The 13,424-nt window shown below is 42.4% G+C and overlaps 1 protein-coding gene across 8 annotated transcripts in view; it reads right to left on the bottom strand.

The window, feature by feature from the left end:
- Cadps (calcium-dependent secretion activator 1) overlaps window positions 1-13,424 on the bottom strand; it is a 468,212-nt gene that overhangs the window by 224,848 nt on the left and 229,940 nt on the right. For 7 of the 8 annotated variants that reach the window (XM_055069950.2, XM_055069951.2, XM_055069952.1 and 4 more), the window contains 2 exons: window positions 13,025-13,036; window positions 4,590-4,693 (listed from right to left, as the gene is read on the bottom strand). In XM_055069950.2, the coding sequence (XP_054925925.1) occupies window positions 4,590-4,693; window positions 13,025-13,036 (116 nt within the window). The remainder of the gene's footprint in view (window positions 1-4,589; window positions 4,694-13,024; window positions 13,037-13,424) is intronic. The other variant, XM_050177227.2, reaches the window with a different exon arrangement.

Genomic DNA, 13,424 nt, shown 5'->3' with positions numbered 1-13,424 from the left:
GTACATTTGTGTATCTGCATAATAACTTCAGTTGACGTCCAACGCTCGTCCAGACTATTTGTTTCCTTCTGTGGAAGTGTTTTTCAAATCCATGCTGCAAACATGAATGCGAGATCCAGCAACCAACTAGCCCTCCTCACAGCTTTAAGAGGAAGCTTTAGCTTGGGTGCTCCTATCTAAATACATGTAAAAGGAGAATTCGTTTTTCTCGGCAACCACTGCACTAAATTTGACGGGGTTTGCTGCATTTAAAAGAAAAGCTTAAAATCTAGTGACTGTTGGTTTCGAATTTTCGATTTAGGTCGTCAAATTTTTGTAAAAATTTGGCAAAAATCGCAAATTTTCAGAAAACGAAACTATCAAGTTTACAACTCCGTAACTCAGCAAGAAAAAATCATATCGCAATTCTGTAAATTGTACCTGATAGCACATCTAAAGCGGACAAAATTGATATGTTACATATGAACCTCAAAAAATGGAGTAATGTGTAATTACAACTTTTGCAGAACCTTCGTAAACAACGTAACAAATTCACATAAGATGTAAACTGACATATCAAATTTGTCCGCTTTGAATTGTCTAATGGATGCCGTTTACAGAATTGCGATATCTGTTCTTGATGCAGAGCTATAAGCTTGTAAACTTCGTGCTTCTATTTTTTTCAAACGTCTGAATTTTTGAAAATCCTCTTAACAAAATTCAAGCCCTAAATCAAAATTCCGCTTCCTACAGTCACTAGAATTTAACTTTCTCTCTCAAATGCAACAAATTTCATTAAAATCGGTCCAGGGGTTATCTCAGAAAAACGTTTTTGCGTTTTTACATGTATTTGAATAGGCCGCGTTGGAGTTGAGCCCGAGCTAAAGCTTCCTCTTAAGTACTTTGATGGTTCAGCTTTTCTTGACATAGTCAGAAAATGTCGGGTAGCAGCAAGACCACCAAGGGGCTCAAACCACTGCGCGCATCTTTTATACAACGCTTTTTCTCAGTCATGATGATGACGATTTATTGGCATCTCCATTGAATAGGGGCAGTGTCAAATGGTCATCTAGCCTGCTTCGGTTAATAATCAGGTATGCTGTATATGCATTTTCATTCTAGTGTTTCTGTATACATTTCCTTAGCTTTTTTTTTTTTTTCATGAAGTGGCAGCTGCACCACTTTCTGGCACAATGGCTCCATGCACACTGCGGCCATGAAGGCACACTTGTAGGATGAGCCCATCAAAACGTTATACTTACGCTTCCAGCATCACGGTCGACAAGTGTGCTCAACAAACCGCTGCATCACCCATGCAGAGCATCGTGTGCGCACTAGAGAGCACCCTGCATGGGTTCAGGAACTGGACACATCTGCTGTACCAGGTGGCCATCCTTTCTAAATTTGGTTCTCGATTCAGAGTGAACTTTACTCAATAAACAATATCACGATATTGCGGGCAATATACAGCCCCCTTGTTTCCAAGGGTGCACATGTTTACTGTTTTGTTGGCCAATAACATGCCGACGTGGAAATCCATGGGTGGCGAAGGCTTTTGCTTGTCATGTTCCTAATAATTACGACCATGTAACACGGCACTGTGATGAGATGTGTTCAGTTCAGAAAGCAGCCTACCTGCATCAGCCATTCCACTCAGTGCAAAAGCCTGCCTCAGTGCACCTGCATGAAACCACAGCTTAAGTCTTGGTATAGTGAGACGCACCTTGTGTCACTGCACGTAAAAATTGCCACTACAATTTTACAAAATCAATTTACTTACAAAATTAATTTTGTCAATTAATTAGTAAATAAATTTACGAATTATAAAAACACCCTCACAAACTCCAAAGACCCATGTGCGATATATCGGCAGGTCAACTTCTCACTGAAGTTGCAATATAAAATAAGCGGTAGCAAAGTGGGAAAAAAAACTGCGCTAAATGCAGACTCTGGCCAAGGCTATCGTATCCTGCTTGGTACCCAAAAAATAGATACTGGTAGCCAGAACACATTGATGTGCATAAATAATGACCCTGCAATGCGAATGTACGAGTAGCATAGTATAGTAGGTAAATCAACTTCTCTTAAACAATCTGGAATGTTACAATTGATGCTAGCATTGCTTTGGCAGCAGCTCTGCACACACACAAAGAAACACAAAATGGAGCCACAGGTTAAGCTGCACCAGCACTCAACATACAGTAAAGCCTCTTCATTAGGTCGAGCAGCCTAAGGCTCCACTTAGTGCAAAGAGCCAATCTTAATTGCTGGCTCACCACCTCGAAGAACAGCATACAGTTTATGTGTGCTGGTTCATATTTATTTGTACATGTGACAATCATTACACACAAAATGTCTCCAACTGAATGTACAGTGTTTGAAGAAGGCTCGCACCCAACATCAGCCTTCTTAAAAGGCATCAGAGGCAGGTATCTTTTGCAGACCACCCATTTTTTTTTTCTTTTCAAATTGCTTCAATTCTTTTCAAATTCGATTATATTTTGAGTATTTTCAGTTCCTCCTTTAATAATCTGTCACAAAGTAACATTTCTTTTTTTTTTTGTGGCTAAAATGTCTGCTGGGTTTGTTTAGCATGTGGGCTTCACTGGACATTTCATGCCAAACTTGTTCTCTGTAAGCTCCTTTCGATATAGAATTCATCAGTATTTTCTACACCTGTCAAAGTGGTTCCCTCTGCCGAAAAAGAGTAACGTGACTCCACGTGCAATCAGAACTTACACACATTTTCTATGTGTAGCTATTTATGAACACGGTGTTCTTTCTTGCATGCTTCTGATGCAGAGCACCGGAAAAATAGTAGTACACTCGGGAGTGGCAGTCGAAAAGTTAAAAAACATTGCTCATGAGAGACCAGACAAGAATGAAAAAAAAAAAAATGCCAGCCATCAGCTGTGCTCTCCATGAATGTGGGAAGAGGCAGGCTTTTGCATACTGATATAAAAGATGTTCAGCCACTAGCAGCAGGCACGTGCTGGCAGCCTCAGCCAAGTGGCATGCTGGAAATACAAGCATCCACTATGCTATGGCCCATATGGCATGAGCCATTGAAAGTGCAATGCGGTGAGAATCCACCTCAAAGCATAAATAATCTCGGGCACAGTGAAGAAGCTGCGCGCAAGATTAGCTCCACAGCTCTCTGGTGGAACCGTTTGCCTCTCATGGCGTGAATGTTAACCTGGACATCTTTTAGCAGGTATCAAGTAGCACAGTCACTTATTCATGAAAGGGAAAAATTGACATTTACCTGAATTTATTCGGGTGTATGTCAGCCATTACCATTTATTCAGAGCCATTCAGTCAAAGCTCGATGTTGTCATTGTGCTACCCTCCACTTATAATGCATAATTCATGACAAATGCCTTAAATGGTATGCGAACCGAATAATGCCACCACAACCTGGTCACACTGTTGCTTCCCACTAGCATGCATGCGCAAAGGCTTCTGTGGCGGCCTTACAAGATATGCAGAAATTATTCGAACCAAACAAAGTCAAGAGCATTCTCCTTAAGATAAGCCTGATTTTTCTACCACCGTATTACACCATCACTTAGCTGAAATTTGAGCCACAAGTAATGTCACACGTTGTCTGTCACTTATGGTTACACTAATCGTGTTCGGTTACAACTCCTTACAAACTTTACCAACAGTGCATGCCCTTATTAACAATTATTACTAATTTCTCCTAGTTAAACAGTGCCTGAACCATGTGCTGTGCTTAGCTGTGGTCTGAGACCCAAAGAAAAATAAGTAGACGCACCTGCACTAAGCTTTTTATTGCCGATTGATTCTTGGTGTAGAATCAAGGCACCAGAGAAAGAAACATTTTAGCACAGCAGGGTCCCAGAGCACGGCTTGCTATTTTGCCGGCAAACACTCTTCGTTGTGTCTCTAACAACAAGCTCCAGCTGTTGTGCCAGCATTGGTGATGTTGACTGCTTTAAAATTAACACTCACAAGTTTAGAGAGATGTGGCTGATTCAGAGAGGCATCAGCTGTTTGTTTGCAATGTTAAACTTAAATCAAGTGCTCAAAGGAATAGACTTCAATAGCAATTTCCTTGGGTGCACCAAATGCAGCCCTGCAACATATTGCCTGGTATGAGAGCTATGCAATGGGCAGCCTGGCTGTCACGGATGCACACTGACAGCAGCCATGACTTATACTGTGACACATTTTTGTAGCATCGAAAAGATTTGTGCAATAACAATGCCCCCAAAGCAATGAAAAATGAGCCCCACACAGCAATACAAAGCATCACAAAAGGAAAAATATAGACTAAATCCTCAAGAACCACATCACAATGGTGACGATAGAGAAACTCAAAGACACCTACCATGCACAAATAATGTACTTGATAATATCGGCTCGCATAATTTCCAACAATCTGCAAGTTGTGCTTAGCAAACATTTGACAAAGGTGAAAGAGGGGCATGCTAATATGGTGCATTAGTGTGGTGTTTTCTAAAATACTCTTTCAAGCATCTCTTTCTTCTTGCAGTTACCATAGCCATAGCACACAATGTGCCAAGCACTTGGGTGAGTGGATCAGAGAAAGCCTGACATATTTGAGCCAGCCTTGTCAAACTCACCTCGGAGTAGTGCTCATTGTTCTGTTGAAGCAGGTCCACGCAAAGTTCGGCCAGGTGTATCAGCTCCTTCAGCTTCCGGTTGGAAGGCAGCTGCTCCTCAAGGTCTGGGTTGTACAACGACCATGGGGACAAGCACTCTTTATTCAACTGAAACGCTACAGTGGAAACATGCATTAACAAACCTCATCCCTTAGGAATGTTACCACTATTTGAGTAATGTTGCTATTCAGAGGAACAAGCGTTCACTTGCAGCCAACATTTATTGAAACGACATGGCTAAGACCAAACGCAATCAAAAAAGCTTATCCATCACATCCAATTATCTAGAGGTCTCACTGACACATGTCACCACTCTGGCAATAAATAATTTCAGTCTTATGCACATAATCTGACAACTTTAAGGAAGCAGCACTCAGCACGACTGTGCCAAAGGCACTATCTGAGAAGCATGCATCTTTTCGCACTGCTTGTAATGTTTTTAGTGGACAACATTAATGTTGTTGTGCTTTTAAATAGCTTTCTTCACAATCAAGCACGACAAATGGGTCACAGAAAGACTTCCAGTCATTAATAAGGGAGTTCATTCTAGTTGTCAAAACAATGACTCCAGGCCTATTCTGTAAATACAAAGTTGTGTAGATAGTCATTTGCGCTTTTGGTACCTGAGGGCTTCGCACACACCGTAGCAAACACTTGCTAGCTTTTCACTGTGCAACCTTTCACCATGTAGAATGTTATTCATATCCTCACTTTATGAGCTGTCATAAGGTAACACACATCTTTTGTTTCTTGGGTCCGACATGTATTGCAAGGGTAAGCAAAATTTTTGCATATAACAACTGAATGCGCTTTCCGAAAAGCTGTTGGCACCTTGAATTTTTATTTTGTTATGAAAAAATTGGACAAGTCTTCATTTAAGCCAGATATGTTTAAACACTGTTCTAGAGAACTCCAATTTTATCAGTCAAGCTCGAAGCATATCAGCATATTGTGCCATATGATATGCCATGCAGTTCCGCACGGTGTGATCATGCAAAAAGACCTTTTAATTAAAAAAATTATGGGGTTTTACGTGCCAAAACCACGATCTGATTATGAGGCACGCCGTAGTGGAGGACTCCGGAAATTTCGACCACCTGGGGTTCTTTAACGTGCACCTAAATCTAAGTACACGGGTGCTTTCGCATTTCGCCCCCATCAAAATGCGGCCACCGTGGCCGGGATTCGATCCCGCGACCTCATGCTCAGCAGCCTAACACTATAGCCACTGAGCAACCACGGCGGGTCCTTTTAATTGAAGGGAATTTATAAAATATGGGGTGATCATTTTGAGGTCTTGCATAATTTTTAAAGACTGCCTGCAGCAGATAGCATAATTCTTATCCTTCAGGTGGATTGTTCAAAGTGGCAGACATTTATGGCACACGAAATTAAAACATGTGTGAACTAATTAATAAAATATACTAATTGAATTTAAATTAATTTACGACATATATTGCAATTTACATTTATACATCTTGCAATCTCAGTGGCTAGGTGAGACTGTAAGATGTATCAACTAGAAATGAATTTCCAGGATTACGCCAATTAATTTAGAGATATTTTTTCCAAAGTGTGGGACGAGATATATTGACATTCCATTTAATTTTGTACTGCAATGCATAAAACAGCATGTTGTTAAAAAAAAAGTAAGTGCAACATTAGTGCATTTTTACGGCAAGTTTGATGGTGCATATCTCCAAACTGGGGAAATTCTGGAAATTCAAAGTGAATACACTATAATTTGCATTTTGCCATATGTGCTGTAGAGTAATTAACTAAGAAGATAATTAGTGAATTTTTGTCTATTACTCGAATATGTATTTAAAATTCTCATGCAAGTAATGTCTGCCTCTCTGAATAATCCAGTTCAAGGACTATAATTATGTTATCTCCAACAGGCGATATTTAAGAATTACATAAAACTGTAGAATGATCACTCTGCATATCACAACCACTGAGAATACTTGAAGCAATGCTTAAAAAAAAAAGGAGCGTACTTCTCACAGCTCAAGCTAGTACAAAGCTCTCTAAAATTTGATGGTGTCATCACTGATTGACTAATTACAGCTTTAATATCCATACCGGAGCACTTAAAGACATTGGTTTTATGTTAATTATTGCTTTGCATAGTGTTTAGGAGGAGGATGCAAGCCAAAAAAAAGAACATTGTTCTTGTGAGTAATTTGTTGCTGCTGCTGTTAGCTCTCAGAAAACAGCAGGCCCCCACATAACTATGCAAACACTGTTATTTCTAGTAAAGGTATTTTGACGCAATGTAACATAACATATGGAAGAAAAAGGAGCCAGCAGAAAGAGTGCCAGGCTTTCCAGTGATTTAATTTCAAGCACAACACCCTAATATGTGTGCTTACCAAAGATGCACACACAACGAAGATACCGCAAGTGCAGACAGGCTATCTTAATGCAGGATCTAAAAATTCACATTCGTTCTTGTAAAGAGAAATGGATGAAAGATTGATACAGCTTTCTTCTTAAATATAATAGTATTTGAGCACCTCTCGGGCCAATGTCTCCCGGCTTCTTCCTAACACACACGTCTCCAAACAGCAGTGCGCAGCCGCATGAAGCGCAGTCCAGGTACAAAACCACACCATTCTTAATTGATAATGTGTGCTCCCTTGAGCAGTCGTTAACACAGTGGCCGGTTTGACCTATGCAGACTTTGTCACAGCTCAACGAAATTTTGTAAACACTCACGGTACAGCGCAGAACCGGCCTGGCCAGTGGTGTAGCCAGAAATTTATTTCGAGAGGAATTCTCCACTGACAACTACCACTCCTCCACCTTCTTAACCTCTCTCTCTCTCTCTCTATACATACATGTGTGTGTGCGTGTGTGTGTGTGTGTGTGTGTGTGCGTGCGTGTGCGTGTGCGTGTGTGCGTGTGTGTGTGTGTGTGTGTGTGTGTGTGTGTGTGCGCGCGCGCGCTTATTAATCAGTGCAAAAAACAACAGAAGACCACTGAGTTAGAAGGACACAGGACAACTGCAGTTAGACAACCATTTTCACATGCCCTCTTACGGGCAACTCCAGCGACTTTTCGATGTCCACCGATCTTAATAAAATTTTGAATATACATTCTCTTTTGCACACTGATTATCTTTGCCAAGCAATACGGCTGCAAGTCATTTAGAATTCCTGAAAATGAATTTTAAAGATTGCTTGCGTTCTAGACTCACAACTCTTTACTGGCCACCCTATGTTTGTGACATCAGAGACTACACCGCCACCGCCGCTGAAATAGCCGCTGTCTAGTTAGGAAAATCTGTAAAAGCTCCCTGTGTCGTCAGGAGACATCATCAACTTCGCTTGTTTGGTATTAGTGCCACGGGTACTGCATGTTTAACATGCTTTCTGCACGCTGACATTATGGTAGTGCAGGACCCGACGTCATCGACTCATCCTGAGAGGACTGTCAATGCCATTTGAAAATGACACTGTCCTAGTATGGTTAAAAAAATGCCGGAGTTGCCCTTTAAATTTGTGTCCTCTGTTGTTTTCGACGCTGATGAATAAGCACGCATCCTTTCTAACTCACCCATCTTTCTACACTACTGCAGTATATATATGGAGGTGGTAAACCGCGCAATGACAAACTCCTAGCATTCCCTGGACAAGAATGCTTTAACAACGAGGATGCACGTTTCTGCATTGCCGAAACACTTTACTTAACTTCTAACAAAAGTTTTTCATCATTTAAGGTGTGCGTCCACTAGACATCAAATTACGCTATCATCCATATGCTATATTTAGAAACGATATTTCAAACTGAAATTTCGTTTACGAATTGATAGGATAGGATAGGAATAAACTTTATTTGTCCAACGGTTGTTGATGTTGGTGTCCGGGGCTAGGCTGCCAGGGGTCCATCGCCCGTGGTGGAATTGATGAATTTAGATAATGTATGTCGATGACCTAGCTGGTACATGACTTGGAAAAACAAAACAGTGCCAAAAACAGGGCCAAACAAAAACAAGATAGCACACTGTTGTGTGTCTTGTTTGCAGACCAGACTTGTTGCAGCCCAGGTAACAGTGGAGATAGCCATTGTTGTCCAGCCAGATCTTCTAGTGCGTGGTACGGCCATGGCTACGTACGAAAAAGGGTGGACACTATTTTGCAAGTCGCCTATTACTCAACCACATTTTCGGCATTGTGGGCATGCTACATTATTCTAGATTTAAGTATACAGGAATGAAGCTTTGTGCTAGAACTTCAATAGTATCATATTGTAATGTAGATTGAAGATGAACTCTTACAAAATAGATGCTTCTCTTTAATGGCGGGCCAGAAAGACGAGTGTGCAGCTTACGCGCTTCATCGTCTTTCACAGTGCTGACCTTTGCGTGCACCATCCCGCAGTGCGGGAGCCCCACGTCATTGTGTCAGTTGCCCCCCATGCGAAACGCAACCGTCTCGTTCGCGTGAAAAAGTTATTTCAGAGACAACAAGAAATGGAGCTACTCAGGTGCATCTCGGCATTCATGTATGCGCATAGTATGGTTTCACATGCACTACATGAATAACTTCAGCATGAGGAGGACGACGGAGCTAACCGGGGTCAGAACTGCAGGGGACGACTTCGTAGATCACGTCACTGAGGCGGCGTGTAATCTTGTAGGGTCCAAAATACTAGCGGAGCAACTTTTCCGAGAGCCCACGGTGATGAATGGGCATCCAGAGCCACACAAAGGCACCGCTATTGTAATGGACGTCGCGTTGACCCTGGTTGTATCGAACGGTTTCGGTATGCTGTTGGATCTGCATACGATGCCGAGCAAGCTGGCGTGCTTCTTCGGCCCTTTGTACGAATTCTTCTGCGTGTTCGCTGGGCGGGCTATTATCAACCAGAGGTAGCATGGCGTCAAGTGTTGACGTGACGTGGCACCCGTATACAAGTTCGAACGGCGTAAACTGTGTAGTCTCCTGTACAGCAGTGTTATACACGAAGGTTACATATAGTAAAATCTCATCCCACATCTTGTGCTCTACGTCGATATACATGGAGAGCATATCAGCCAGCGTTCTGTTCAGACGTTCAGTTAATCCATTGATTTGAGGGTGATACGCAGTGCTCTTACGGTGAGAGCAATGCATCAGCTGGAGAACGTCCTCCATAAGTGCGGATGTAAATGCTGCGCAGCAGTCGGTGATGAGAACAAACGGTGCACCATGTCGTAGGACGATGTGGTGTACAAAGAACTTGGCTACTTCATACGAGTTTGCTTGCAGAATAGCTTCGGTTTCGGCGTACCAAAGTAGTCGGTAGCAACGACTATCCATTTGTTGCGCGCAGAGGTCACTGGGAATGGCCCGAATAGATCCATTCCTATTTGTTGGAATGGTGCTTGAGGAGGGTCCACAGGGTGGAGAAAGCCAGCCGGTTTAACTGGTGGTTTCTTGTGGCACTGACAATCACTGCAGGTCTTCACATACCGTTGCACAGAATAAAAAAGCCGGGGCCAGTAATACTTCTGTTGTATCCTTGCTAATGTTTTAGCGAATCCCAAGTGTACCGCGCATGGCTCATCGTGGCACGCTTGCAAAATGTCTTAGCGCAGCGCCGACGGCACGACAAGGAGGTAAGTATTGGGACTGCTTCCGCGGTTTTTCCTGTAAAGGACGTTGTTGTGCAAAGAGTACGATTATAAGCCGCGCACGAGCGAGCGGGGTAAGGCACCTTCGACTCCTTGAAGGTGCTCGATCAGCGGCAGCAGCTCAGCGTCAGCGCACTGGTGCTCAGCCATCCTTATGGCGTCGATAACGCCGACAAATGGCAAGTCATGGTCAGGATCCGAGGACGTCGTAGGGAGTGGTGGATCAGTTGCTAATTCTAATAACTGCATCTTACAAGAGAAGTTTCTCCGAAATCCATGTTGATTAGAAAATAAAAGTTTGTTGGCTTCTAGGCGACTGTAGACATCTGATGCAATTACATGTTCTAGCATTTTGCAGCATACAGATGTTAATGATACTGGACAGTAGTTTTCTAGTGCGTGTTTATTACCTGCCTTAGATATGGGTATGACCTTTGCTATCTTCCAGTCTGAGGGCAGCTCACCAGTCTCTAAAGATTGCCTGAAGATGTGAGACAGAATTTTACTAGATGCTAGGAGTGTTTTTCAGAATTTTAGAAGTAATGTCGTCAATGCCACAGGGTGTGGTTAGCTTGAGGTTATTTATCAGGCATGCAACACCTTCAACTGTTATTTCTATTGGTGACATGTATTGGTAGTTTAGCTTCGATAAGTCTGGCAGATAAGGCTGATCTTCTGTTGTGAATATAGAAGAAAAATAAGCATTGAAAGTAGAAGCACAGTGGATATCTGAAATGGAAGTGTTATTATTGTTGTGTTATGAACACAATTTGGCTACTAAGGTTGACTAAATACAAAACTTCACATCCTTGGCTTGCGTTCTGCAGTGGCAAGATCCTGATTTTGTGTGATGTGGCTGTGCAAAAAATAGTGTAGCCTGACTGCAAATTTGAGTGACAATTGCAGTTTCCATCGGATATTTGTGACCAAGAAGTTTCATGAAAGCAAGCAGGTCTTTTGTCGGTGAGGCGCACTATCACCCCAATAACCAGGCATGGTGCACGTGCGGAATATGTTTAGAAATAGGGCACAAAATCAAGTGCTAAAATTTATAACGAAGCTGATGGGCTACACACTGAGCAGACTGTAAAACCTTGTTCATCCAGCGCGGCTTTCCTTCCTGACTGCTCCATGAAATGAGCACCAGATCAAGTCATCTTTATATACGCAAACATGTAACACTTTTATAAAAAAAATTGACTCACTATCCCAACCCTGCAAAAGTGGATGGCCAGCGAAGCTGTTAGAAAACCACTCAAACACCGTCGATGGGGATATGAAATGTTTTATTGTTCTGCCTTGTCTTAGTATGACACCATTGTTGAGCATTATGATTTTGCACTCTTTGACACTCATCATATTCACACAGCTCTTTGCGAGTTCTAACTTTACGTGGTGTACCCATAGCAGTCTTGTAATGAACTGAATGAGTTGCTAGGCAGGTCTCCCTTTTATATATGAAGTTTGGTGATGTGACTCACTGATTGGTATGATGCTGTTGCCCCTTTCCAATTGGCGCAGCTTATGCAACCATAATCTTTACCGGGGAACACATGTGGGGCGAAGGAATGTGTCTCGCATTGTTCACAGGCGCCTTATCCATCCTGTGGTTTCGACGTTTGTTTTGTGGTTTTTTTTATTGAAATGAATATTGAGCTGTGTTTTGTACGCTGATTCCGCAAGAGATATGCACTTTTTTGCGGCTCATCTTCTTTTGCCAGCGGACACAAAAAATCTTGACCAACTAGAGGCCAACAGCCTCGCTGTAAAACAGTAGTATTCACTGTATAGCACAAAACGGTTTTCATTTTCTTGTGGCCTGGTTAGAATTATGCATCCAAACGCACCCACACTCCAAAGACACCCACGCTGGAACAGATTGCTTAGGCTTGGATTGCAGGGCAAAGTACTAGCCAATGCATGTCTATGGCTGGGTGGCTGCCACTGCAGACACATACATCCTGATAAATTTTTAAACTTCATTCGAGATTAGTGTTTTGGCGCCGATTTGCGCAGCTCGATGCTTTGGCGCAATATGGGTGTTTTTGCATGTTGCCCCCCCCCGAAATGCAGCCGCCGAGGTTGGGATTTGATCCTGCTCCCTTGGGCTTAGCAGTGGAATGCCGAAGCAACTAAGCCACCACAGCAGGTACATCTTGGGACATGCGCCCATACTATATTTGGGTCACATGACAGACTAACTTGGGCATGTAAGAGAAAACATACTTTGCTGACAGCACATCCACATTTATTACACATAAGAGAAATACTAGACATGCATTCTTTGCCCCTCACATTAGTATACATTCACTGAGAATCTGCACATTGTCAGGGTCTCGCTGCTGCTCAAAGCGAAATCACCACTATTCTAGGATTGAGGACATCCAATGCTTGTGCAAATATACAGCTTGGACCACTAGTGAGAAGCTAGCATCATTAAAATAAAGAATTGCCTGCACTAATCAGTGAGGCTCCTGTGATAGCAGAAGTTTGACCAGCACAGGATTGACATGAGGGCCAATTGGTGTCTATTTACTTTGTTACTGTTTTTGCTTTTGGTTATCTATGTTGCATTAAACGGCACGCACATTCAGCGACTAGCACACGAGTGCGAAGCATCAAGTACCATTTTCAGTATAAACATGGTACTCAAAATAAAGACATTCTGCACAAGCTGAAGCCATCTCTCATCAGCTTTGTCAAACATATGTCATGCTACAGCACTCACAAATCATTGTTACCAAGGAAGGGCCAAGAGAGAAATGAAGCAACTTACGGTACTCCTGGTCTGCCAGGTTTACGAGGAAAGGTAAGAAAAAAAAAACAAGTTTTGGCAAAGATGACGTCAATGTTTCTTAAAAGCTCACAACTCCCAGTGTTAAATATTTCTACCACAAGCAATATGGTAGTCGTTGGTAAGAAAGCACTTAGCTGCTCTCCTGCAGATTTGTGAGAATATCGTGGAAGGCCATTATTTGGGCAATTCATCATCTTGGAAAAAGCTATGCTAACGAGTCACAAGAAAGCAAGGCCAGACACATGGTTTTTCTTTTGCGTTACATCTGTGTCAGCCACATTTATTCCAAGATGGTGGCAGGTAGACTTGCCCACATGTGCACCCAACAGGATGACGAGAAGCAACAGTGCCTGCAGAAGCTAGCACGAGAGCAGCTGTG

Source organism: Dermacentor andersoni, chromosome 9 (assembly GCF_023375885.2).
Source record: "Dermacentor andersoni chromosome 9, qqDerAnde1_hic_scaffold, whole genome shotgun sequence".
NCBI lineage: Eukaryota > Metazoa > Arthropoda > Arachnida > Ixodida > Ixodidae > Dermacentor > Dermacentor andersoni.
This window is presented reverse-complemented; position numbering and strand designations above follow the sequence as displayed.